The sequence below is a fragment of the Camelus ferus genome, chromosome 4 (genome assembly GCF_009834535.1).
Source record: "Camelus ferus isolate YT-003-E chromosome 4, BCGSAC_Cfer_1.0, whole genome shotgun sequence".
Lineage (NCBI taxonomy): Eukaryota > Metazoa > Chordata > Mammalia > Artiodactyla > Camelidae > Camelus > Camelus ferus.
In genome coordinates, this window is record NC_045699.1 from 5,355,598 (window position 1) to 5,380,810 (window position 25,213).

Genomic DNA, 25,213 nt, shown 5'->3' on the forward strand with positions numbered 1-25,213 from the left:
TAGGTGGCCTGGGTTCTTCAACAGATGAACCTCAGAGAAATGAAAGAGACAGAGGTGGAATCCTATACGTTAAAATAAACCATCTAAAAATTTTTTTTAATGAGTGAGACTAAACTATAATGTCTAGGGATACACATTTGTATCAAATGTATACACATTTGACAAAAACCATAAAAACGCAAAGATGTTAGAATAATTAGTATTTATGGAGGTGGGGGGCTGTGATTCAGATGGGCCACGTGGAAGGGGTCCTGGGGTAGATGAGAAACTTCTCTTCTTGACCTAGGTCTAGTCTTCCCTTTATCCTGCCACCAACCACTCCCTCATTGGTGTCTCAAGGTAGCATCTTGGTTGTAGAGCTAATTCAATCTAACTCAAGAATCTATTACAGAACTGTCTGATTGCACAAAACGAATATGTAAAGAAAAGTTTTCAGAATGTATTTGCAGTTACCTAAAAATTTATCCATTGATTCACACGTGGGCTCTTGATTGACAATGCTCTCGTTTGAAAATTTCATTGGTTTTCTTGGTATGGAAGTGCTGTTCTTCTTATGACCAGGCAATTTTGAAGAAAAACTGATTCTCTCTTTTATAGATTTTGGTCTATGATTCTGTTTAGAGAAACTGATACGGCGAACAGATAAATCATCATCTGAGGATGAAAAATCATCAATAGTCTGAGAGTTGCAGTCTTTAGCTGTTGCACACAGTTGGTCTGTTCTCTTCATTGTTTTTGGAAAAGTGCAAAATTCCCTTTTATTTTCCTTTCTTCTCTTCAACTTCAAAGAACTAGTAGCTCTTTGCTTTCTTAATCCTGACTTGGACGGAATTTCAACGTCATCAGATTCATCACTAATATCGCTACTTCCTTTTCTTTTTGGAAAAGATTTCAGGGTCATGTTCTCAGGATTTAATTGTTTTGAAATTAGTCCATTTCCTTTGACATTGGTCTTCCTATCATCCCCATTATTTCTTCCTTTTACAGGGTTTTCTGTTTCAGAATCTTCAGATCCATCCACAGGTAGCTTAAATCTTACACTATTCTTAAGGACTCTCTGAGTTGTATACTGCGTGGGAAAGATGACATCACTGTCCTCTGAATCTGTGACATCCTCTAAGATGCAACGGTGGTCAGCTGTATTTTTAAAATTTTTCTCATCATCAGACTCAGAAGAAATATTCTGTTCTAAAATCTTCTTACTTTTATCAAGAATGCATTTTTCATTTGGATTTAGGATGTTAGCTAATTGCTGATGTTTCAAAGTACCAAGAGACTCTCGACTTTTCTGACAACCCACATCTTCGGCTTGTGTTGAAAGGCATGAGGGCTGTTCATCAGAACTCACATCATCAGAGGTACTGCTTCCATCACTGTCCTCAGCCGCTTTACATTTTGCCTCAAACAATTGAGAGAAACCACACTGGAGTAAGGTGAGCTGTCCAGGAGAACCTAAAGTTTTACTTGAGTCTGATGCTTTGTTCTTAGCAGTCTTTATTGTAGAGTTTCCCACCGATTCATCGTCACTAAACTCACTGCAGAGATCACGTGCAGCTTTTGCCAGTGGTTCTGCAGGTTGTTCTGGACCTCTGTGTTGGCAGTCAGGCCCTCCAGGCTATGTAAGAAGCAATGACAGAAATATTAGAAAACATCACGATAATAATATCAAATCCATCACACTGGAAGGGGATTAAATTTGGGCATATAATTGATGTGTATCACTTCGTATTTTCTGTAACTACAACATTTAATAAACAAACGTTAACAGATTTAATATTACAGCCTGGTATACTCTTTTCTCTTTTCAAGTTGAATAACTTTCCAAATGAATGAAAATTTAAACTAGAACACCAAGTGATCAGTTATTTCTAAGGAAAGCACAGAGCAGAGCTGTCAGCTTGTAAGATGCAGAGACCAGCTCTGGCCTCCAAGTGAAAAGCACAGAACTTACTCTTTCAATCATGCTTTAAAAACAAAACAAATCTGTAGGAGTTAAAGTAAAGAGTTTGCAACTGGCAAATGGTTCTAACTGATTACAAATAAGATTTGATAGACTCTTGACCCCCTAGAAATAAAGAAAATATTGTTGTTATCAAATATGTTTCTTTCACATCAGTCAGAGCTAAATAGATTCTCCAGTTTCTGACAACTGAGGCTTTATTAGTAAAAGATTTGAGAAAAGTATTATCCAGTAATACTTCTGCCAACATTTGGTATTCATGTATTTCTATAAATTTGGATAAATATTTACTCCATATTGGGTGATATAAATTTACAGGGGTGGTATAAATTCATAGTTATCATTATATGTACTTATCATACAGTTATATGATATACTGTTATATCATATATGTGATATACAACATAACACAGAGTTATCCCACAGCCCATTATGTTGTTGGGTTTGTATAAATTTATAGTTAAATTCCTAAAAACAAACAAGAAAAAACAGCAACAACAATTTTTTTTAAAGTCTACATATATTCTTTACTTTTAAAAAGGCTTTATGATGACAATATAGATTCTGTACTGTGTGCGATGACAAACTACTCAAAAGATCAAAAGACACAGGACTCAAAATATCTGCTTGAGTCAGAGAATGAGTCTGATGTTTGGATTCAATAATCCTAAACACATATTGACTGCTATCTTTGTTTAGTTTGTTGTTTAGTAAAAAAAAATATTTGTTTATGCTGGATTGGCCACCTATACAGTGCATTTAATTTTGGAGTTACGTTTTGGTATATTAAAATTCCAGTCTGGAATGTAAACCCTGGATGATTGCGCCTGAATTTGTTTCTGTGATATGGAATGCTAGCCTACATTATTAATTTTCCTGACAGTTCTCTGACTCTCCGTCCTTGATTTTTTTTTAAAAAAAGACTTTTTCTTTACACACTGAAAAATGAAGGAAAAAGAGAAGAAACTTCAAATCATCACACACATGTTTCCTTGGAGTTCTGGTCTACAGAGTCAAAGATTGCTTACTGTTTCTAGTTTGTGTACTGGAGGTTCTTCCTTCAACCATGTTGTGGCTGTCATGATCCCTGCTTCCACTTGGCCTTCTCTCTACAAAGAACGCAAATAACTGTGTGAAACATGGGGCGAACACAACCAGACAAACAACAGCAACGGCACATGCTAAAACTCAGAGTTAAGAAATCCGAGCACAGCTTGCTTTAGCTCTCTTCATGCTGCTTTGCAGTATGCTAATTAAGGAACTCATAGACAGTTTATATCCCATTTTTAAATGCTTGTAATTCTCAAGTAGTAGAGAGGCACAGTGGAAACCTGCTGCATCCGTAAAATACTCTTCTTTCTTATCATAAGCTTATTTTTTCAGATAGAAAATTAACACTTCTCAGCAAACTCCATTAAAAGCCCTCACAGGGAGAGTGAAAAAATGTTATATATTTACCTAGTAGTGATACATGTCTATATAATAATTACATAACTATTATATTCATGTAAATATTATATAATATTGCAATAACTGTAAGGACATACTATCAACGTTTCAAGCACCACAGATGATGCTGGGTATTGGGAACTGGTATTCTAGCTTACATTGCTAGTGTATTTGTAGCTCATATTTATTAAAATGTGTACTGATTCCTTCAGTGTTAGCAGACATCAAAATGAAAACATCCATCCAATGTAAAACTAAAAAAAAATTTAATTATCTAACAGGTTTGCTACATCTTTTAGGAAAGTATGCTTTTAAAGCTTTTGGTATTTCATGTAGCAGAAATACTTCATGGCCTAGATCCTAGGATATTAAATTCATCTTCAAGTGAAAATAAATTGATTTCTCTTTCCAAGGCTTTATTTGTTGACAGAACAAGGGGAATTAGTACTACCATCACCAGAGTTAACAAATATCCAGGTTACAAATACACCAATATTCATAATACATCCATGGCATGGTTCCAGCTACCTGGTGTCCTGGGCAACAAGGGAGACTCTCCCGTACAGAAGTCAAGAAGATGATGAAGAGTTCTGAATTGCCATGGGACCTTTCCTCCCAATGCCTGGAGGCTATTACTGTAAGGGAGTGGGGAGCCTCCTTCCTTGTGCCTTTTCATCTTCTCAACAGAAGCTAAATGGCTACAACAGATGTAACTGGCAGCACCGGAAGCATCCTCAAGCTGCCAGAATCCCTCTCTGATAGGTAAGCGGCAGCTCCTCTGCTGCTGCCCAGGCCAGACCCCTTGGAGTCATCCTGAACTCCTCTCTTTTTCTCATACTCTCTGTCTGATCCAGCAGCAAGTCCTGTCACCTGTACAGAACCCAGCCATATCTCAGGCCATCCACCACCACCCCTCCGGCCCAAACCATTATCTCCCGGCTGGACCGTGGCAGTGTCCTCCTACCTGGCTTCTTGCTTCTGCTCTTGAACCTCTACTGTCTGATTCGTGATATTTAGATAGACAGTATAGATCAGACTATGCCATTCTGTTGTTCAGAACCCTCTGATTGTTTCTGTTCTCCGTCAAAGCCGAAGCCGCAGCTCCTGCCTGATCTGGTTTCCCCTCATCTGAATGGCCCCATCTTTTGCTCTCTTGCCTGCTCCGCTCCAGCCACTTGGGCTTCCTCGCCATTCTGAAGTCATGCTGGGCAGGCTTCTCCCTCAGGGCCTGCGCATTTGTTCTTCTCTCTAAACGCCGCTTCCTTCCTCATCTTTTCGAAGAATCAAATACAGTCGCACTGTGAGTGCTTCCTTGGCTACTCCATCAAAATTGATAAGGCTTTTTCCTTGACAGGTGCCCTATTTCCTTTCCCCATTCTGCTTTACATACAACATTGTGTACGCTTAAGGCGTGCAAGGTGTTAATTTGATACATTTATCTACTGCAACATGACTGCCATCCTAGCTCTAGCTAATAGCTCTAACACGTCACATGGTTATCATTTCTTTTATGTGGTGAGAGCATTAAGATCTGTCCTTCAGCAATTTTGAGGCATATAACATAGTATTGTTGACAATAATCATTATGCTGTTAGATCTCTGGAATTTATCCATCTTCTATTTGCTCTATTTTTATCCTTAGAATCTATCACCATAATATACTATATGCTTTAGTTATTTTTGCTGTTTATCATCTGTTTCCCTCAAATAGAATGTACATTTTTTTGCAGGCAGGACTTTTTGCCTATTTTCTATTTTCATTTCTGTATGCCTAGCTCTATGTACAGTACTGACTATTTAGCATATACTCAATAAATGTGAAATTAGCTCTCAATAGCTATCTCTAAAGGGAAACCATCAGAAAGTCAATGCAAAATAGAACTAAACTGCCCAGAAGCCATCAGATTAAAAGTGTTCTATAAATTCAAATTTCTGTACCTTAAAACATTTTAAAGGGGATTTTTCTACAACCTTTAAAAATTAAAAATGTGTCACAGGAAGGGGAAGATTTCTTTTACTGTATGATATACGCTTCTATTATACAGGGCTTGGAATAATAATATTTTAAAACATCGTTTGGCCAAAAGCACAGCAAGAATCTACTAAATTCTGGTTGATAACAAATGAGCAATTTTAATTCAACATTTAATTTAACAATTGAGTGCCAATGATGTGTCTAGGAAGAAGTTAAGCATATTTTACCACAGACAAAATATGAGATACGGAGGGTCCTGACATTAACAATCCTGAGGAAGAAGCAACATCTGTTTAGGACGACCAGAGAATAAGGGAGCTTTCCATTTATTAAACTGTCATGTGGAATGTCTTACCTAACACTTGTTTAAAAAGGAGTGGGTGGCTATTCTGATAAAAGAGGAAACTAAACTATTTGATATACAACAGAAAACAGGGTAATATAATACTAATATGTTTTACAGATAATGATGTCAAATTAGAAACATGAGTATAGTCTGGTATGTTGGGTAGTACTCTGAGATGGGGGTGGGATCTGAGGGGGGCCTGGAGGACAAACGATATTATTGATAAGAGAAGACAAATAGGAAAGAAAAAGTCTATGAATGAAATGGCATGCCCAAAACAAGAAAAAGACAAGAGAAAAGGGGACTTTCAATGGGCCACTCAATTCAGAATCAGTTACAATACAATAAAAACTCAGCGATATACACCAGATATTGTATAACAGTGGTAACAATCACAACACACAGATACATACCCCCCTCTTCCCCATCACTGGTGATCACGCTGGAACTGTTACGGAACTCGCCTGACATATGCTTACTGATGTCATGCGTTCATTACGTAACTGTCCTCTTCTGCCTCCCATCAGGTGGTCTACGTTCTTTAAGGACAGGGACCAACTGTTCCTCGAACTATTTTTATGGTACTTATTAAATAAGTGAAGAACATTAAGGTTTCCCTACAAAGTCCTGGCAGTTAAGGGAAATATACCCTTAAGTTTTCCAAGACTTAGTTTCCTCAACTGTATGACGAAGGGGTTGAAAAAGAGGACAGTCTAGGATTTTATGATACTTATACCAAAATTAAGTAGAAAATAGGTTAATATTCTTAATACTCTGGCATATTAAAGACTTTAAAAGATTTTTTTTTAAAGGACATAAATATCCTGTTAAGAATAAGAAACATCTGCATGCTGAGGATGAACACAACTGGGAGAATTTGAAATACTGGTGTGGAATTTTTATTGGGAACAGAAAACAAAAATCTCCATGAGACATGAGAGTGCATCTCGGGGAGTATTCATTTGGTAACTTTTAATCGAAACACATTTTATATTTTTGTTTATTTAGGAAAGTCTTCTTTTTAAGTTCCTGACTTCAACAGCTGTTTTCAACATAATAAATTTCTCTTTCCCAGTCTGAAAATGGCCTTCAAGGTCACACTGTTTAGTATATGTAACTGTATTTGTATGCATACATCATTTATAACTATGCATGGGAAAAATCTTAGTTTAGAGGTATAATAATTCATTTCCTATTTCTCTAAAAGTAGAAACTCTAAACGTAGGACAGCTTTCATGAACAAAACCAAAACTTCTCCAAAAAGGCACCAGCAATTATATTTCAAGTTTCCTGAGGGAGAAAATCATGTTTAAAATATTGAAAAGGTCAGAGAAAAATTTCACACCTCCAGGATGTCCCTTGTCAGGCAAGACCCTTCGGATCTTAGTTTGAAGAGATTGTAGACCCCAAAGAGCTCTCCTCGGTGCTCTTTCGATCCTTGCACTGCTTCAAAATATCGCTTGGCATTTTCACTACCAATCACCACACAGTGAAGTTGCTGTAACAGAGAAAACACAAGGTATTTTTAAAGTGTTTGCTCCAACAATATGTCAGAATTTCCTGGCTTTCCCTGTATATACACAGCTTTAGCTGGGGCAGACAGAATCCCCGCAGGGAGGAAATTTTACTTTAATTTCCCTGGCAGATGTTGCCATTATGGTGAAATAATAATAATCTGGCCAGTCTTATTGAAGAAGAAATCTTACGTTTCCTATTTCATGTGTTTTCTAACAACTGAGTCAAGATCATATCTCTGTGGAATAGCCTCCTGACGTAAAACGTAAAAGGCACACATTTTAATACACTTACCTTCTTTCCAGACTTATTTCAACAGAAACTACTAAGACTGGCAGAAATAGTCCCTACATCACCAAATTAAATTATAATCTAAAGTAATCACATAATAACCATGTTGGTATCAAACTATTTGTGACCATGGTTATATTGCCATCTAACAGCAAAAACCTCGTCACTGTTAAGAAACATTGCATCTCTGAAACAATTCTGAATACAGAAAGAACACTGACATGGAACCTTTAAGGATATCTGCTACTTCAAAATCAACATTAATGTGTCTCTTTATTTACTAGATACTTTACTAAATATAATATAAGTACAATATGATCAACCCCATGTACACTTTAAAATTTCTTGAAAGAAACAAAGAATGCACAGAATGAGAAATCAATCTATTGTTAATGGAAGGATTAGTAAGGAGTGATACTTTACTGTGATTATCACCTCAGTTGACTTGTACTATAATAAATTATTGTAGGCAAATAAGATTATTCTTATTAATAAGAGCTACTATTTATTGAACACATGGGTAGCATTTTCACATTCATTAATTCCTACAACCCTGTAAGATATTACCAACTTCCTTTGAGAAATAAAAGAACTTAAATTTAGATAAATCAAGTGCCTTGCTCACAGACTCTCCACGAGGAAGTATCATTTCTAGAATTTATACCTGAGTTTGGCTGAAACCCAAATTTATACTTGTTACCAGTTTCTCATCTCCAGTTGTCCTTCTTACAACAAGACACTTAGGACCTAAGAAGTTATGGATCAACATACCAACTTGATCAGTTTTATATCAATGTCCCAGAAACACGGGTTATAGTCCTGGGACCACAGAATCACAACAGCAATGGATGTACTTGATGGTCCCGTTACCGAGGACTTTACCCTTGCTACTGACTCTTCCTTAAACACATGTATTCTCAAAAACAGTATATGAGCACCTCTTTAAAAACATCCCCACCAAAACGAACAATGCCAATCTCCCACCACTCTAAAAAAAAAAAGAAAAAAAACCTCACAGAACAAAACAAAAAAGTCTTTTGCGGAATGTGCAGAACACAATTGTATTTTATTTGGCATTTCTGGATTACAAGTGTGGTTAAGCTTCTTTTCATACACAGGTTAACCATTGCATTTTTTTTTTCTTGAGTCAAATGCCTAATCATAGTCTTTTTATTGGTTTGTGGGAGTTCTTTATTTATTATAGATGCTAATTTCCTCCTGCTCTCTCCTTTAATTTGGTTTGTAATTCCTTTGTCATATGGAAGTTTCATACAAAAAAGTAGTCTAATTCACATTTTTGGCCTTGGGGGCTGTATCAATTTCCTAAGGCTGCCATAACAAAGTATCACCAACTGGGTGGTTTAAAACAACAAACTTACTCTCTTTCAGTTCTGGAGGCTAAAGATCTGAAGTCAAGATACTGGCAGGGCCACTTGTCTCTCTGAAGGTTCTAAGAGAAGACCCTTCCTTTCCTCTTCCTAGCTTCTGGTGGTTGCTGGCAATCCTTGGCATTCTTTGGACCACAGCTGTATCACTCTGATCTTTACCTCTGTCATTACATGTAATTCTCCCTCTTTGTCTGTCTGTATCCAAATTTCCCTCTTTTAAGAATATCAGTCATTGGATTAGGGCCCACCCTAATCCAGTATAACCTCATTTAACTTGATTACATCTGCAAAGACCTTACTTTCAAATAAGATCCCATTCACAGGTACCAGGGGTTAGGACTTCAACATATGTTCTTAATTTATTTTATTTATTTTATTTTATTTTATTTTATTTTTATTTTATTTTATTTTTCAGGGGGAGGTAACAAGTCAGCTTCTAACAGAGGCTTTGTTAAAAGAATTTTGCATTTATGTTCATGAGACATACTGGTCTATAATTTTCTGTTCTTGTAATGTCTTTGACAATTTCGGTATCAGAATTCTTCTGTCTTTCTCAAGTAGGCTGGAAGTGTTCTTCTGTTTTCAAAAAGAACATGAAACATTTGATAGAACTCACCACTGAAGTCATCTAGGTTAGGATCTTTCTTAGTGGGAAAGTTATGAATTAAAAATTCACTTTCACTGACAATATAGTTATCATTTTCCCTCATTTGAAGTTATTTCTCTTAAATATCCAGTATCTCTAATAGTCAACTGTCTATCTAATTCTAGTAATTTTATAGACAATGCTTTTTTTTCCCTCCCATATTGTTTATTTCTGGAAATTTTACGGATTTCACTTTATCCTTGGTGCTTTACCAAAGATGATGTAAGTGTGCATCTATTTTTATTCATCCTATTTAACACTCAGTGGGCCCATATAAATCCGTGGACTCTCATTTTCTATTGTTTAAATGTTTCTTCCCTTATTTGGGGCTTCTTCCCTTCTCTTTCTTATGTTCCCTTCTTCAACTATAAGACTGATATTGCAGCTTCTAGATCTAGCCTTCATTTCTCCAAACTTTTCTTTTTTTTTTAAGGGGGGTGGTAATTAGGTTTACTTATTTACTTTGAATTTTACTTATTTTTTTAAATGGAGGTCCTGGGGATTGAACCCAGAACCTTGTGCATGCTAAGTACACACTCTACCACTGAGCTATATCCACTCCTCTCTCGTAACCTTTATGTGTGTTCTATCTCTGTGTTTTTGCTCTGTAATCTAGACGAATTTCTTGCCTCTTTCATTTAGATAAAAACTTTGCTCTTTGCTATTCAGCCTTTTGGTGGAGTTTTTCATTATCTGTATTTCTAATGGGTTTTTTCCTCTAGTAATCTTTTCTAGTTTCCAGGATCTTACAACCTCACTTACATTTTCAATGTTTTAATTTCCTTAAAAATCTTTTACTCTTTTCTATAAATTTTGTTTTTGCTTAAGGTAATTTTTTAAGCACCCGTATTAGTTCCTATGACTCTTGTAACAAATTATTATAAACTTGGTGGCTTAAAACAACAGAAATATATCATCTTATAGTTCTGGAGGTCAGAAGTCTGACATCAGTATCACTGGGATGGAATCAAGTTTTGGCAGGGACATGCTCTCTCTCCCTAAGCTCTAGGGGAGAACCCATTCCTTGCCTCTTCCCACTTCCGGTGGCTGCCAGCATTCCTTAGCTTGTGACCACATCACTCCCATTTCTGCCTCTGTGGTTACACTGCCTTCTCTTCTGCCTGGGTCAGATTCCCCTCTGCTTCCTTTTCATAACGATACTTGTGATTTTAGGGCCCTTCGGGACAACCCAGGCTAATCTCCCCATCTCAAAATCACATCTGCAAAGACCCTTTTTCTATATAAAGTAACATTTACATGTTCCAGGGATTAGGACCTGGGATCTTTGAGGGCCATTTTCATAGTGTTTATTTTCCTAAGCTGTTTAATACTAATTATTTTTTGTTGAATATTCATCTGTCTTCAAATGCCTTACAAGCTTATCTCAGCCAAATGCAGTAATTATTCAAATCGGGAGTGGGTGGAATTTGCAAGTATTTAATATATTCTGGGCAACAGAAGGGACTTTCTTCTTGATTTCAGCAAAAATTTGGAGCTCTGTCTTGCTTCTTTCTTTCCAGTATTTCTACATATTGTTCCTACTTGAGAGGAGACATCTCCATTGGCTGTAATGTGGTACAACAGGAGAAAGATCGTAAGATCATAAGGGTTAAACCACCTTGTTAGATCATTAATAATACCCCTAAAAAGGCACCATGGTTAACCCAGGCTCCTTTCTTTCTTTAGTATCTGTTGACTCTAAGCTTAAAATATCCACAAGTTGCACCTACCTTTTTTAGTAGTTTTTTCCTGACTTCAGTTTAGCTTGGTTTCTTCCTTCAACCTGATCTCAACCTTTTGTCTTTCAGGGTTCCTTCTCATTTGTGATCCTCAGAGAGACCTCCTCTTGCTCTCCAACATTTTTAAAGGTTCTTTTTTTTTTTTAAATATCATTTTGGATTTCTTCCTACCCAAGAGATCTGAGGAACACCTGTGAGGCTAGAGTGTGTTTGCCATTTGCACCCTTGGTTCAAACTCCAATCAATCTTTAAATCACATTTATGCCACCTCCTCACATGACTGTCATCTTATCTTTATTTATGCCTACCAAGCTGTATGACTGAATGTTCCCTAAGTGGCTTATTTTAATAAGCTATTAGATCATACAAATTTCTGAAAACTTAAATTATCTTCATCTTCTGGAACCTTTTTATTATATATTATTATACAATATAGCTTATGTAATAGGTCATTTTTTTTCATTAAATGAGTCAGATGAATAGACAAAAAGTAAATGTATATAGCAATAGGATTGAGAAAAATTACTGTGTGATTCAGGAACGACTCTTATATTAAGACAAGTAAGTACTCTAAGACAGTATTCTAAAGAGTTGCTCCTAAGATGAAAATAGTAATATCATACTTTTCCCCCCAAATTTAGTTAATTATGTCTGAAAAAATAATTTTCAAGTAGTTGTGCTATAACTAAAGAACAAAAAGATGAAAGGTTTCTTACAGAGCTAAATGCTTTAAGAAAAATAAAAACTGCTGTGTACAATTCTATTTTTAGAATTAAGAAAATAGCATAAATTTAAGATTGGATCGTTCTTAGGTTAACTATCACCACATGTGGCAGCTGTTTGCTGCTGAATAGATTCCAACTGAATATATAGGGAGTAAGCCAAATTTAACATTTATAATTAAACTTGAACCTCATTCCAGATCTTCTCAAGTGAGCAGTTATAAACTAAATAAACTTTATTTAGAGGCATAAATGGAGTAGTAATTGATACCCTAAGGATATTAAAGAGTTAATGCAATTTTGGCTGAATATTATAAGTACCAGTGCAATAGTTTGTGCACTTGCGTTCTATTCCTATAATTTCATTTACTGAGGTGTCCCCGGGTCCCAGTTTCATTATATACATCATGAAATGTTCGTAGTAGATATTTCTAAGGAATCCCCCTGAGTCTTCTTCATGTCATGGTACATAAAGAAAATGGCAACATATGAACATCTACCCAGAGAGGAGGTTACTCGAGGCTGGACGCTGGCTTAGGGAATCTTGCTGCCCAGAGAGCTGTGGGATGTCTCAGTGCACCTGTATCCCATTCTTGGCATTCACTTATGTCTTGGCCCACAGTATGGGGAGCTGTGACCTCGCGACTCAAATTGTGGTCTGCAGACTAGTAGTGTTGCCACTCTCGGGAGCTTGTTAAAAATGCAGAATCTTGGGCTCCACCCAGACCTACTAAATCAGAATCTGTATTTTAAAGATCCCTAGGTAATTCATGAGCACCTTAAAGAAGTACTTTTCTAAGAAACTTTCAGCTCTAACATTCAATGAACCTAAGAATTAATCTGTTTTATGTAAGTGTATTCACAGTATATTTCGTAATCTTATTAAACTCCGTATCATAGCTAGAATAAAACAAAACACATATTTTTACACAAATTTGTTACAATTTTTGAAACCTGACAAACGTTTACTTCTTAGTTAGGAAAAGGGAAGTGTATTTACCTGCTTGTATACCTGTCGTAAGTACATGATCTCCTCCACAGTTCCCAAGGATATCAGCCGAAGCACTTTGACATCTCTGCATTGCCCAATCCTGTATGCTCTGCAAAAGAGATTAAAAACAAAAGGCAACCAAAATCAAGTGAAACAATGTTAGGTTCAGGAGGTAGCTTTTGGATATAAAAACAAAAACAAAACACTACTAAAGTTTTCATTTAAAAAGAAATATTTTATGTTTAAATATACTATATATTTAATAACAATGTAAAAACAGAAAGTCATATAAAATTAATATAAAAAGGCCAGTCATTGAGGAGAAACATATTATAGAAAAAATATACGTATCAACTTCATTTCTGTTGAAACGTCACCTTCCACTGTCCAAAAGATTTTCCTAAATTCATTATTTTTCTTTTATGGTGGCCTTAAGCTTATGAATGATTCCATTTAAATTAAAACTCTCAGAAATGCAAACTAATCCATAGTGACAAAAAGCAGACCAATGGGTGCTGGGGAATAGGGGCCTCAGGAGGGGGCAGAGGGATGAATTACAAAGCAGCACAAGGCAAATTTTAGGGGTCATGGATATGTTCACTATCTTGATCGTGGTTAATGGTTTCAGTGTATACCTATAACAAAACTTACCAACTGTACAATTTAAACATGTGCAGTTTACTGTATGTTAACTATACCTCACTGAAGCTGTTAAAAAAATACAAACAAACCTGGGAGACAAACAGTTCTTCAGCTGGCAAGCCTACGCAACTGCAGATTTACAGCCCTCATCCACCAAGATTTCCAGCCAGTCTCTCTGAAAGGATCCCTCAGCTGACTAGTATCTAACGTGTTCTGATATGGACCACAGAGCTAATCAAAACTCTAATCTGACTCACCACACTGGTTAACTATAGGTCTAGCCCCTGCGGCTTCTCCCAGATGGAGGCTTTGTTGGATGCTCTGAATGAGGTCACCTGCTTCTAAATACTTGCAACAGACATGGGGGGATCAGAGGCAAGGCCATACTGCTTCATGCGTGAAAATGTTACACTTTGGGGGAAATTTAATTTTAACCTTATAAAGTCACACTGTGTCATTATATCTGGTGCTCCCTCTGCCTCCTCCACCCATTCTGGCTCACAAAGAAGGGCCTTTACTAGAGGACATCTTGGGGTCCTGAAAATCTGGCACACCTGGAGAAGAATGGGGGATAACATGTTATACTGGACCTATGCTTCATCAATTTCTAGGTCCATAAAGTACGGATGTGTTAAGTAATGGTTTTCATCACACAGAGACAAGTGCTGAGGAACTGTTATACAGTGTGCAGGTCAGTACCTTCACTTCTCATCTTGGTTCCTCCCGTGAGTCAATGGAAGGAGAGGGAGGGGAATGGGGATGCTGTTCATTTGGTTTTATCGTCAACTGACTCACTGAAAGCCAAAGCACAGTGAGTTGTGTTTTGAGGGAACACTGGGATAAATAAGATAAGCCTTTAGGATCTAGGTGAAAAAAAAATTACAACAAATGTCATTAAGACAAAAAGAAATGGAGATTTTTTTTTGTGGTTTTCATTTGACCATTTTCCAGGACAGCTGTCAGTGGCAAGAGGCTAGTTAAAAGTGCAGGATCTGCAAATCGACTACGTGGACTCAAATTTATTCTATCTTATACTGATACCAAGTTAATTTCAACTGCATTTAAAAAAAATCCTCCTTTACAGCTCTGCCATCACCTTTTAGCTTACTGATGTCACAAATTATCTTTTATACATTACATATCCAATAATACAGATTTAAAATTACTTTTATACATTTGCCTTTTAAATCCTGAAAAAAAAAGTAGACTTATAAACCAGAATTATAATAATACTGGTTTTTATATTTGTTTATATCTTACCTGTACTGCAGAACTTTATATTTTCATATGGCTTTGAGTTATCATTAAGAGTCCTTTCATTTGAAATTAAAACTCTCTCCTTATCATTTCTCCTTAGTATAGATCAACATAACAAAATAGAGAGCTCAGAAATAAAACCCATGCATCTATGGTCAACTAATCTATTTCAAAGGAGGCAAGAATACACAGTGGAGAAAAGACAGTCCTTTCAATAAGTGGTTCTGGGAAAACTGGACAGCCTCATGTAAAACAATGAGAACAGAACATTTCCTCACCAAATACAAAAAAATACTCTAAATGGATTAAAGACCTAAATATGAGAACTGAAACCGTAAAATCCTAGAAGAGAATATAATCTGAACAATCTTTGACATAAATCATAGCAACAGTTTTTGGATTAGTCTTCTTCAAAAGAAACAACAGCAAAAACAAACAAACGGGACCTAATTAAATTTAAAAGCTTTTGCATAGCAAAGGAAGTCACTGACAAAACAAAAAGACAACCTAAGGAATGAGCGAAAATATTTACAAATGACATGACCAACAAGCGGTTAATATCCAAAACGTATTAACAGCTCATACAACTCGGTATAAAAAAAAGTATCAAAACAAAACAACCCAATCAAAATATGGGCAGGAGACTTGAAAAGACATTTTCCCTAAGACATATACAAAGCTAACAGGCACATGAAAAGATCCTCAATATTGCTAATTATTAGAAAAATGGAAATCAAAACCACAATGAGATATCACCTCACACCTCTCAGAATAGCTATCACCAAAAAGACCACAAATAATAAATGTTATTGGCAAAAGGATGTCGAGAAGAGGGAACCTTTGAACACTGTTGATGGGAATGTACAATTGGTACAGCCGCTGTGGAAAACAGTATGGAGGTTCATCAAAAAACTAAAAATAGAACTATGATATGATCCAGCAACTCCACTCCTGGGTTTCAGAAAAAAAATGAAAATACTAATTCAAAAAGATACATGCACCCCAATGTTCATAGCAGCATTAATTACAACAGCCAAGATACAGAAGCAACTCAGTGTCCATCAACATATACATGGATAGAGAAAATGTGATATATACATACACAATGGATTATTACTCAGCCATAAAAATGAATAAAATTCTGTCAATTATAGCAACATAGTTGGACGTAGAGAATATGCTCAGTGAAAGAACTCAGACAGAGGAAGACAAGTACTATATGATACCACTTACATATGGAATCAAAAAAATAAAACAAATGAATGTATATAGCAAAAGAGAAATAGAATCACAGATATAGAAAATAAACTAGCGCTTACCAGTGGGGAGAGGAAAGAGGGTAGGGACAAGATAGGGGTATGAGATTAGGAGATATAAACCACTTACTATGTATACAATAGATAAGCCACAAGGATATACTGTATAATACAGGGAATTACAGCCGATATCTTACAATAACTTTCGACAGTGTATAATCTGTAAAAATACTGAATCTCTATGCTATACACCCAGAACTAATATGATACTCTAAACCAACTATATTTCATTAAAAAATATACTACAATAAGTCAATTATACCTTAATAATAAAAATATACAAATAAAACTTTAAAATACACAAGAAAGAATTAACAGATTATATGATATAGAGGAATGGAGCAGTGAGCTAGAAGACACAGCAGTGAAAATCACTGAAGCTGAACAGAAAAAAGAAAAAAAAAAAAGAAAGAATGGACCTCTGGGACAATATCAAGCATAATTTCACATTATATGGGTCCCAGAAAAAGAAGAGTAAGAAAGGAGCAGAAAACATATTTGAAGACATAATAACTGAAAACTTCCCTAACATGGGAAAGGAAACAGATATCTACGTCAGGAAGCAAAAAGGGTCCCAAACAGTATCAACCCAAACAGGAGCACACCAAAACATTGTAATTAAAATGGCAAAAATTAAAGATAAAGAGAGACTATTAAATAAGCAGCCAGGGAAAAGCAACAAGTTACATACAAAGGAACTTCCATAATGTTATCAGCTGACTTATCAAGAGAGACATCCATAGGCCAGAAGAAGTAGCACAATATATTTAAAGCAATGAAAGGGAAAAACCTACAATGAAAAATACTCAGCAAGGCTTTCATATAGATCTGATGGAGAGAGAAAAAGTGTTACAAACAAGCAAAAGCTAAGAGTTTAGCACCACCAAACCAACTTTCAATCAATATTTCAGGGCTTTTCTATTTGAAAAACAAAATGCCACAACTAGATGTATGAAAATTATGAAAGGAAATATCTCACTGGTAAAGGCAAATGTACAGAAAATGTAGTAAATTAACAACATATAAAGCTAGTAGAAAACGAGAACAAAATGATCCAAAATATATGAGACAAAGCCAAAGAGCAGTCTTGAGGCTTATAATGATACCACCTACCTCAGAAATCAAGAAAAAATACAAATAAACAACCTTACACCTAAAGGAATGAGGAAAAAAAACAAACATAACCGAAAGTTGAAGGAAACAAATCATAAAGGTCAAAGCAGGAATAAGTGAAATATAGACTAAAAAAGCAATGGAAAAGATCAATGAAACTAAGAGCTGGTTCTTTGAAATGATAATCAAAATTGATAAAGCTTTTGCCAGATTCATCAAGAAAAAAAGAGAGCAGACCCAAATCAATAACATCAGAAATGAAAAAGAAGTTACAACCAATACACCATGATCAAGTGAGATTTATGCCATGCATGCAAGAATGGTTCAATGTCTGCAAATCAACGTGATGATATACCAGATTAACAAACTGAAGAATAAAAATTGTATGATCATCTCAATAGATGTGGGAAAAGCTTCTGAAAAAATTCAACATCCATTTATGATAAAAACTCTCAAGAAAGTGAGTATAGAGGGAACATACCTCAACATAATAAAGGCCATATATGACCAACCCATAGCTAACATCATACTCAATAGTGAAATGCTGAAAGCATTTTCTTTAAGATCAGGTACAGGATAAGGATGCCCACTGTGGCACTTTTATTCAACATAGTATTGGAAGTCCTAGCCGTAGCAATCAGACAAGAAAAAGAAACAAAAGAAATTCAAATTGGAGAGGAAGCAGTAAAACTGTCACTGTATAGAGATGACATGATACTACACATAGAAAATCCTAAAGATGCCAATAAAAAACTACTTAGAGCTCATCAATGAATCTGGTGAAGATGCAGGATTCAAAAATTAACATACAGAAATCTGTTACATTTCTATACACTAAAAATGAACTATCAGAAAGAAACATTAAAGAAACAATCCCATTGACCATAGCATCAAAAAGAATAAAATACCTAGGAATAAATTTAACTAAGGATGTGAAAGACCTGTACTCAGGAAACTGTAAAATATTGGTAAGATGAACTGTGTAAGAAACCTGGTCTGGGTTTCCATGCCTTTTGTTTTGGCCCTAACATCCACTGTAAGAACCTTTTGTCAGTTTGATTCCCCACTTGTTTATAAAATTAATGAAATTATTCTTTTAGATTTGATCAAGGAGCACCTACTGCACGTCAGTCCCTCTTTATGTAAAGGGTGTGCGAGAGGGATTTGTTTTAGAGTCAGCATGTTAACTTCCCAGAAGGATGCACTCTGTCTACCCCTACATCCTGAAGTTGCTGACCCCACACTTGAAATTTCTCTGTGCTCTCCTGCTGATCTTGGATTGTGGCTTTTCTCTGCAGGTTTTTTATCATAAAGATTCTTCCTCAAGTTTCGCAAAACTTCAGATCTACCAGTAGTGACCTTTCCAATTTTCCTGCAGTATTACTCATTCTTTCTTCCAAATCAATCTTGTCACAATAATGGGATTTTGAGATGAATGAAAAATAGATGGCTTTTATCAGCTTGCCATTTGATTCAGAAGTTCAGGGTTATCTTACATAAAATTTAAAAAATTTTTTACAAGGTCTTCCTTATCTTCTAATCACAGTCACATTATAAACAAGTTGAAAAATTCAGGAGCATCTTTAAATTAAAATATTTGCAGGTTACTTTAAATTTTGTCACTATTATACCTGTCAATTGCTTGAAGATCATTGGCTGGATTCCAAGTAGGATCAAATAATACAACCACATTGGCACCAACAAAGTTGAGGCCTAGTCCACCAGCCCTGGAATAAACAGAAAAGAATACATTAAAATAGCTAATCAACATTTTTGCTCTATAACTCAATTATGCCAGGTTTCTGTAAGCAAAGCAATACAATATTACATTAGCATTATAAAAGTAAGATGATTAAAACACAAATATGCCATAAGTGAAATAGCTGTAGAACTTTTTTTCTACCATTCTAGAATATCCTTAAGAAATTTGAGCATAAGAGTCCATTAAGTAGGATGTGCTGGTTTTTACATTTTTTAGATACTCAAATACTATTCAATAGGATTTTCCTAACATAATTTTTTAAAAAACTGCTAGTATACTCCAGCTAAATAATATACACACTTTAAAAAATCAATATAAATGTAAATGTACTTTTCCTTATTCTTCCCACTAAGTGTAGCTAAAAACTCTGAACATTACATTTAAAATAAAACGTTTGAGTTTGAAAGGCAGAGAGAACATAGTCTGGCTGGAGACCACAACACCTAAGGATGACATGGCAGTGAGTTCCCTGGCTTTCTTTTTGCCTAATACATCCCAGATTGAGTTCTAGAGAAGCCAGTGAATTGGAAATGCCAACAGCCAACAGTCACAGACAAAAAAGCCCAATAAAAGGCTTCTTCCTTTAGCCAAAGAACCAGGAAAGGTACAGAGTTTTAAGATATAAAAAATGTTAGATAATAACCAGCCTATTCTTGCAACCACCACTGGAAAAAATCTGTAGTCTGACCCCTAACCTGGTTAGCAAAGGCTAAGTGAGGATACTAAATTTCCCCCTTTGCCTGACAGTAATGAGGCATCTCTCATTCCCACCCAGGTGGTGTCAGAGAAGACTGAAGAGCTGGAACATTCATTTCTGGTCAGCTATAATGAGGTCTCCTCTGGAGTGGAGGAGTGGGGTGGAGCCCATACAGAAATAATAATGAAGCACCTCAATCTCAAGATGTCAACAAAGGCCAAGCAAGAGACATGGATTTCCACCCAATGTGGCTGGCATGGTGTCTGGCTAACAGAAGATTTAAATAAGATACAGAGTTTTATAACATAACACTCAAAATGTCCAACATACCATAAAAAATTACAAGCTTATTAAGATCCAGGAAAACCTCAACTTCAATGAGAAAAGACAGTTAATAGATGATAACACTACAAAGAATCAGATGCTGGAATTCCCTGACAAGGATTTTAATGGAGCCACAATAAAAATGCTTCAAAAGCAATTACAAATATGCTTGAAACAAATTAAAAATAGAAAGTCCCAGCAAAGAAAGAAAGGATCCCAAAATTTTAGAATTGAAAAATAACTGAATTACAAAATTTGCTGGATGGATTTGATTTTACAGTGGAAATGACAGAGGATAGAACCAATAAACATAAGAACAGGTCAATATTATTTACCCAATCTGAACAACAGAAAGAAAATATACTGGGAGAAAAAAAAAAAAAAAAAGAGAAGTCTTAGAGACCTGAGGTATAGTAACAGAAGAGTTAACATTTGTATCATTTTAGTCCTAGGAGAAAATAGAGAGTGGGACTGAAAAAGTATTCAAAGAAATATAGCTGAAAACTTCCCAAATTTGGGAAAAGACATAAACCTAAAGAATACAAAGAGTTGCATTAATGCCAGAAAGCATAAACCCAAAGAAATTCATGCTAAGATACATTATAATTAAACTTCTGAAAACAAAAGACAAACTCTTGGAAAACAGTCAGAGAGAAATGATACACTATTTTAAGGGAATATCAATTCAAATGAAAGTGGATTTCTCATCTGAAACCATGGTGGCCAGGAGGAAGCAGTACAACTTTTTTCAAGTGCTGAAAGGACTATCAAGCCAGAATTCTATATCCAGCAAAAACATCCTTCAGAAATGAAAGGGGAAATCATGACATTCTCAGTCTAAGACAAACTAAGAGAATTTGTCCTCAATAGACTCATAGGACAAATAAAATAAGACAACTAAAAAGCCAACCAATATCCAGTCCTGTCATTTACCTCAAAAATGTTTTTCTCATGAGTCCCTTCTCCACGGCTATTTCCACTACCCTGTTTCAAGTTCTTATTAAATCACACCTGTATGTTTTACCTCACTGGCCTCCTGTTTTCCCTTTCCTTAATTTTCTCTTTGAATTCTGTGTTGACACACTGGTTGTTTAATAGCATTAAACAATAACTTTGGTTGTTTGGCCTCCATGTGTTTTTTTTTTTCCCTCCAGTTTTCCTCCCATAATTGACTTCTAGTTCCACATCATGTGGTCAGAAAAGATGCTTTATGATTTCAGTCTTCTTAAACTTACTAAGATTCATTTTGTAGCCTAGCAAGTGATCTATTCTTAAGAATGTTCCAAGTACAGTTGAAAAGAGTAAGTATTCTACAGTTTTGGGATAGAATGTTCTGTAAATATCTATAAAGTCCATCTGTTTTAATGGGTTATTTAAGGTCAGTGCTTCCTTATTGATTTTGTCTGGATGATCTAATCACTGATAAATTGATTTTTGTATTACTACTATTACTGTATTATAGTCAGTTTCTCCCTTTATGCCTGTTAATATTTGCTTCATATATTTAGGTGCTCCTATGTTGGGTGCATAAATATTTATGAATGTTTTAGCCTCTTCATGGATTGGTCACTTTATCATTATGATTGTCCTTGTATGTCTTTTATATAGTCTGTGTTTTAAAGTTTATTTTGTCTGAAAGAGTATTGCTAACCCAACTTTCTTGCTGTTTCTATTTGCACTTTCTTGCTGTTTCTATTTGCATGGATTATCTTTTTCTATCCTTTCACTTTTAGCCTGGGTGTGTCATTAGATCTGAAGTGACTCTCATAGGCAGCATACAGATGGATTTCATTTTTGCATCCATTCATCCAGCCTCTTTTTATTAAAGCATTTAGTCCATTTATATTTAAAGTAATTATTAATAGGTATATACTTATTGCCATTTTGTTAGTTGTTTTCTGATGTTTTTGTAGTTCTTTGTTCCTTTCTTCTTCTTTTAGTCTCTTTATAAATATATTTATATTTATAAAAATATATTAAAAAAAATCTGTTTTAAGCTGACAGTCACTTCATTTTGAATGCATTCGAAAAGCACTACATTTTTACTCCCCCTACCATATTTAATGTTTTTAACACTGTATTTTACATCTTTTAACTTTTCATATCACCTAACTACTTAATGTAATTATAGCTGATTTTACAACTTTTGTCTTTTAACCTCCTTACTGCCTTTTTAGGTGGTTGACCCACTGCCTTTACTATATATTTGCCTTAACTAGTGAAATTTTTTTCTTTCCTGTATTTTCTTACTTCTAGTTATGGGCTTTTCTTTTCCACTTCAACAAGGCCCTTTCACATTTCTTGTAAGATTGGTTTAGTGGTGATGAACTCTTTTAGTTTTTGCTTGTCTAGTAACCTCTTCTCTCCTTCAAGTTTGAATGACAGTATTACTGGGTAAAGTATTCTTGGTCATAAGTTGTTTTTTTCCCCTTTCAGTACTTTAAATATTGCACATTCTTCTGTCCTGCAAAGATTTTGCTGAAAAAAAATCAGCTGACAGCACTTCTAAACATAAAAAGTAGTCTTTAAAAATTAAAAATTCAATGAATGTGTTAAACAGCAATGTCTAATACATTTGAAGAGATAATTAGGAGCTTTCTAGCTGAGCTCATCAAATTAGACTGGGGTTGAGCATAAGAGGAATGAAAGACAATTGGTTGTCATAAGTTCTGAATTATTTGAACTGTTTTTGAAGGCATTTATTACTTTTAAAAACACTTTAAAAACTAAGAATGTTCATGTGTGTTTTATAAAATTTAACTGAGGACAGTATTCTATATCATTTAATGTTTTGTACTTAAGGACTTACATGAGAAATTACTTCTTGACTTCTTTTACAGGAAAATGGAAATCCAGAACTTCTCTCCTTGTGCTTTAGTTATAAGAATTCAAAAATAATTTCAGTGCTCAACAGTTATGTAGCTCATTCATCATATGTATCATTTGATTCCTCATTTTAAGTAATTTTTATTTTGACTTAGTTTTTCCTTTTTTGCATTTTATATATTTTTATTTTAAATGTCTCTTGAAATTATTTTTGAAAGATAGGGAGCATATCTACAAAATACTTATTACATTAGATATCAAAAGTTACGTTATTTGTTAACCCCCAAAAGGGATTAATCTTCTTAGGTGTTTATATTGACTTAAATCTTTCTCTAAAGTGTGTACTTTTAAAAAAGGTTTACTGAAAGATTCATAAATAGGTGTTAGAACTGATTTAACTTTAATCAAACCTGTAAGTGTGGAGCTGCTCTGGTTGAGACCAGGTAGAGACAGAGGAGGGAAACTCCTGGTCCACTAAGCCCACTGGGTTCTCTAGGACCCCTTGATTCCAGTTTGAAAACCACTGCTACAAATGATTCTCAGCTATTCAATTAATAACATGATTATTCAATTAAGTCTGACAGTTCTAACCACAAGACATGAGTCAAAAACACTACCAAAGAAAATTTCTAGGAGGAAACATCCATTTTTTTTGGATTGTTATTTTTAATAAACTCAGGCATATAAAGAGAATTCAGTGATGAAAGGGAACTGAGAAAATGGTTTAGGTAAAACTCAAGATATTATTTCAGTCAAAATTAATAGCATCTTTGCTTCTTTCTCTTTAAAGCCAAATGAAACAAAGCAATGTAAGCATAGCCACTAAAAATCCAGTAACAGCTTAAAAATTACCCTAAATCTTAAAAGCAATTAGATAAAAATCAAGTTATCAAATTTTATTTTCTTACATTGTGGAGACAAGGCAAATGTTAACATCTTGTGTACTGTTGAACTCTTTCACAATCTTGATTCTTTCCTCTGATTTTGTACTTCCATCAAGTCGTCGGTAATCAAGCCCAGACGCCATACAGTATTGCTGCAGCACATCAAGCAACTGGAGGAAAGATACAGAGATGTGCAAAAAACAAATTCATACCTTAATAAGTTTCACACCATTATAGAGGTGAGATTTACTAAGTGTTAATTACTGCTGCTCACAATTTCTTTCTTACAATTAGAAGAGCAAAAAATAATTTTCTAATTCCTGACCCATATATATCTTCCCATTATACTGAAACTGACTTTAATGTTCAGCAACCTTTAAAAAACAAAACAAAACAATCTTTCAGGGGAAAAAAAAAATCAATCTTCTATTTTTTAAACTAAAACTGAATAAAAAGAAAAGTATTGGTTAACTCATCAAGGTAAATATATTTCATTACTTTTGCTATTTTCCACATTCTAAAATGTCTTAAATGTTTTAAAGAACACTAATTATTAACAAAAACATCAACAGAGAATAAGAAATCTATCTTTGAGCTTGCTATTTGACAGTATGTAACAGTGATATAATTGAGATTTAAGCATCTGTTTTAAAAGTTGCTTACCACATTACCATTTCCTAAAGTAAGTATAAGACAGAAAATACGGCTGGATGCTGTTTAGGGCTGAGCCAATCAAGAATGCACTTCAGACAAAACTCACCTTGGTGGAAAAGGAGAAAAGAAGAACTTTATCTTTGTTTTTCCTGCAATGATTTAAAAGCTGCTGAAGGACCTGGAAATAAACCACAGAACATCAGTGAACCAGTTTCAATCTAAAGTATACTTTACACATATAAACATCACTTGAGAATATCTTAAAAATTATTTTTTATACAATATAACCTCAGTTATCTTTCATAATTCCCTTCATTTTTTGCCAAGTTAGAGAAATAAAATATTAGATATTACATGAAATGTCATTCATCATCATATTATCAATAATGAGGTGAAGTTCTCAAAGACTTTTATTTCATCTCATCTGGTTTTAATAAAAAGGAAGCGTTGTAGATTATGGGATGCATTTAAATGGATTAATTTAATTTCCAAAATACACTTTCTTTATACCTACAATATGTTCAGAAACTAAACTACGGAGGAGCATTCCTTTCAGGAAGTATCTAAATTTTCTCTAGCTAGCTATAACAAAATATGTTTAATTACATATAGGTTCTAAAAGTCTTGATATTTATTTTCTTAAAATAGTCAGTCAGATATATACCTCTTCTCATTTTCTCCTCTCTGTTTCTCTATTTACAGTAAACCTTGAACTC

The 25,213-nt window shown here is 34.9% G+C and overlaps 1 protein-coding gene across 3 annotated transcripts in view; it reads right to left on the minus strand.

The window, feature by feature from the left end:
- ERCC6L2 (ERCC excision repair 6 like 2) overlaps window positions 1–25,213 on the minus strand; it is an 83,679-nt gene that overhangs the window by 32,591 nt on the left and 25,875 nt on the right. For all 3 annotated transcript variants that reach the window (XM_014561443.2, XM_006187320.3, XM_032477450.1), the window contains exons 10-16: window positions 24,604–24,675; window positions 23,868–24,013; window positions 18,982–19,077; window positions 13,032–13,131; window positions 7,076–7,228; window positions 2,989–3,069; window positions 454–1,615 (exon numbers count right to left, since the gene is read on the minus strand). In XM_014561443.2, coding sequence (XP_014416929.1) covers window positions 454–1,615; window positions 2,989–3,069; window positions 7,076–7,228; window positions 13,032–13,131; window positions 18,982–19,077; window positions 23,868–24,013; window positions 24,604–24,675 — 1,810 coding nt within the window. The remainder of the gene's footprint in view (window positions 1–453; window positions 1,616–2,988; window positions 3,070–7,075; window positions 7,229–13,031; window positions 13,132–18,981; window positions 19,078–23,867; window positions 24,014–24,603; window positions 24,676–25,213) is intronic.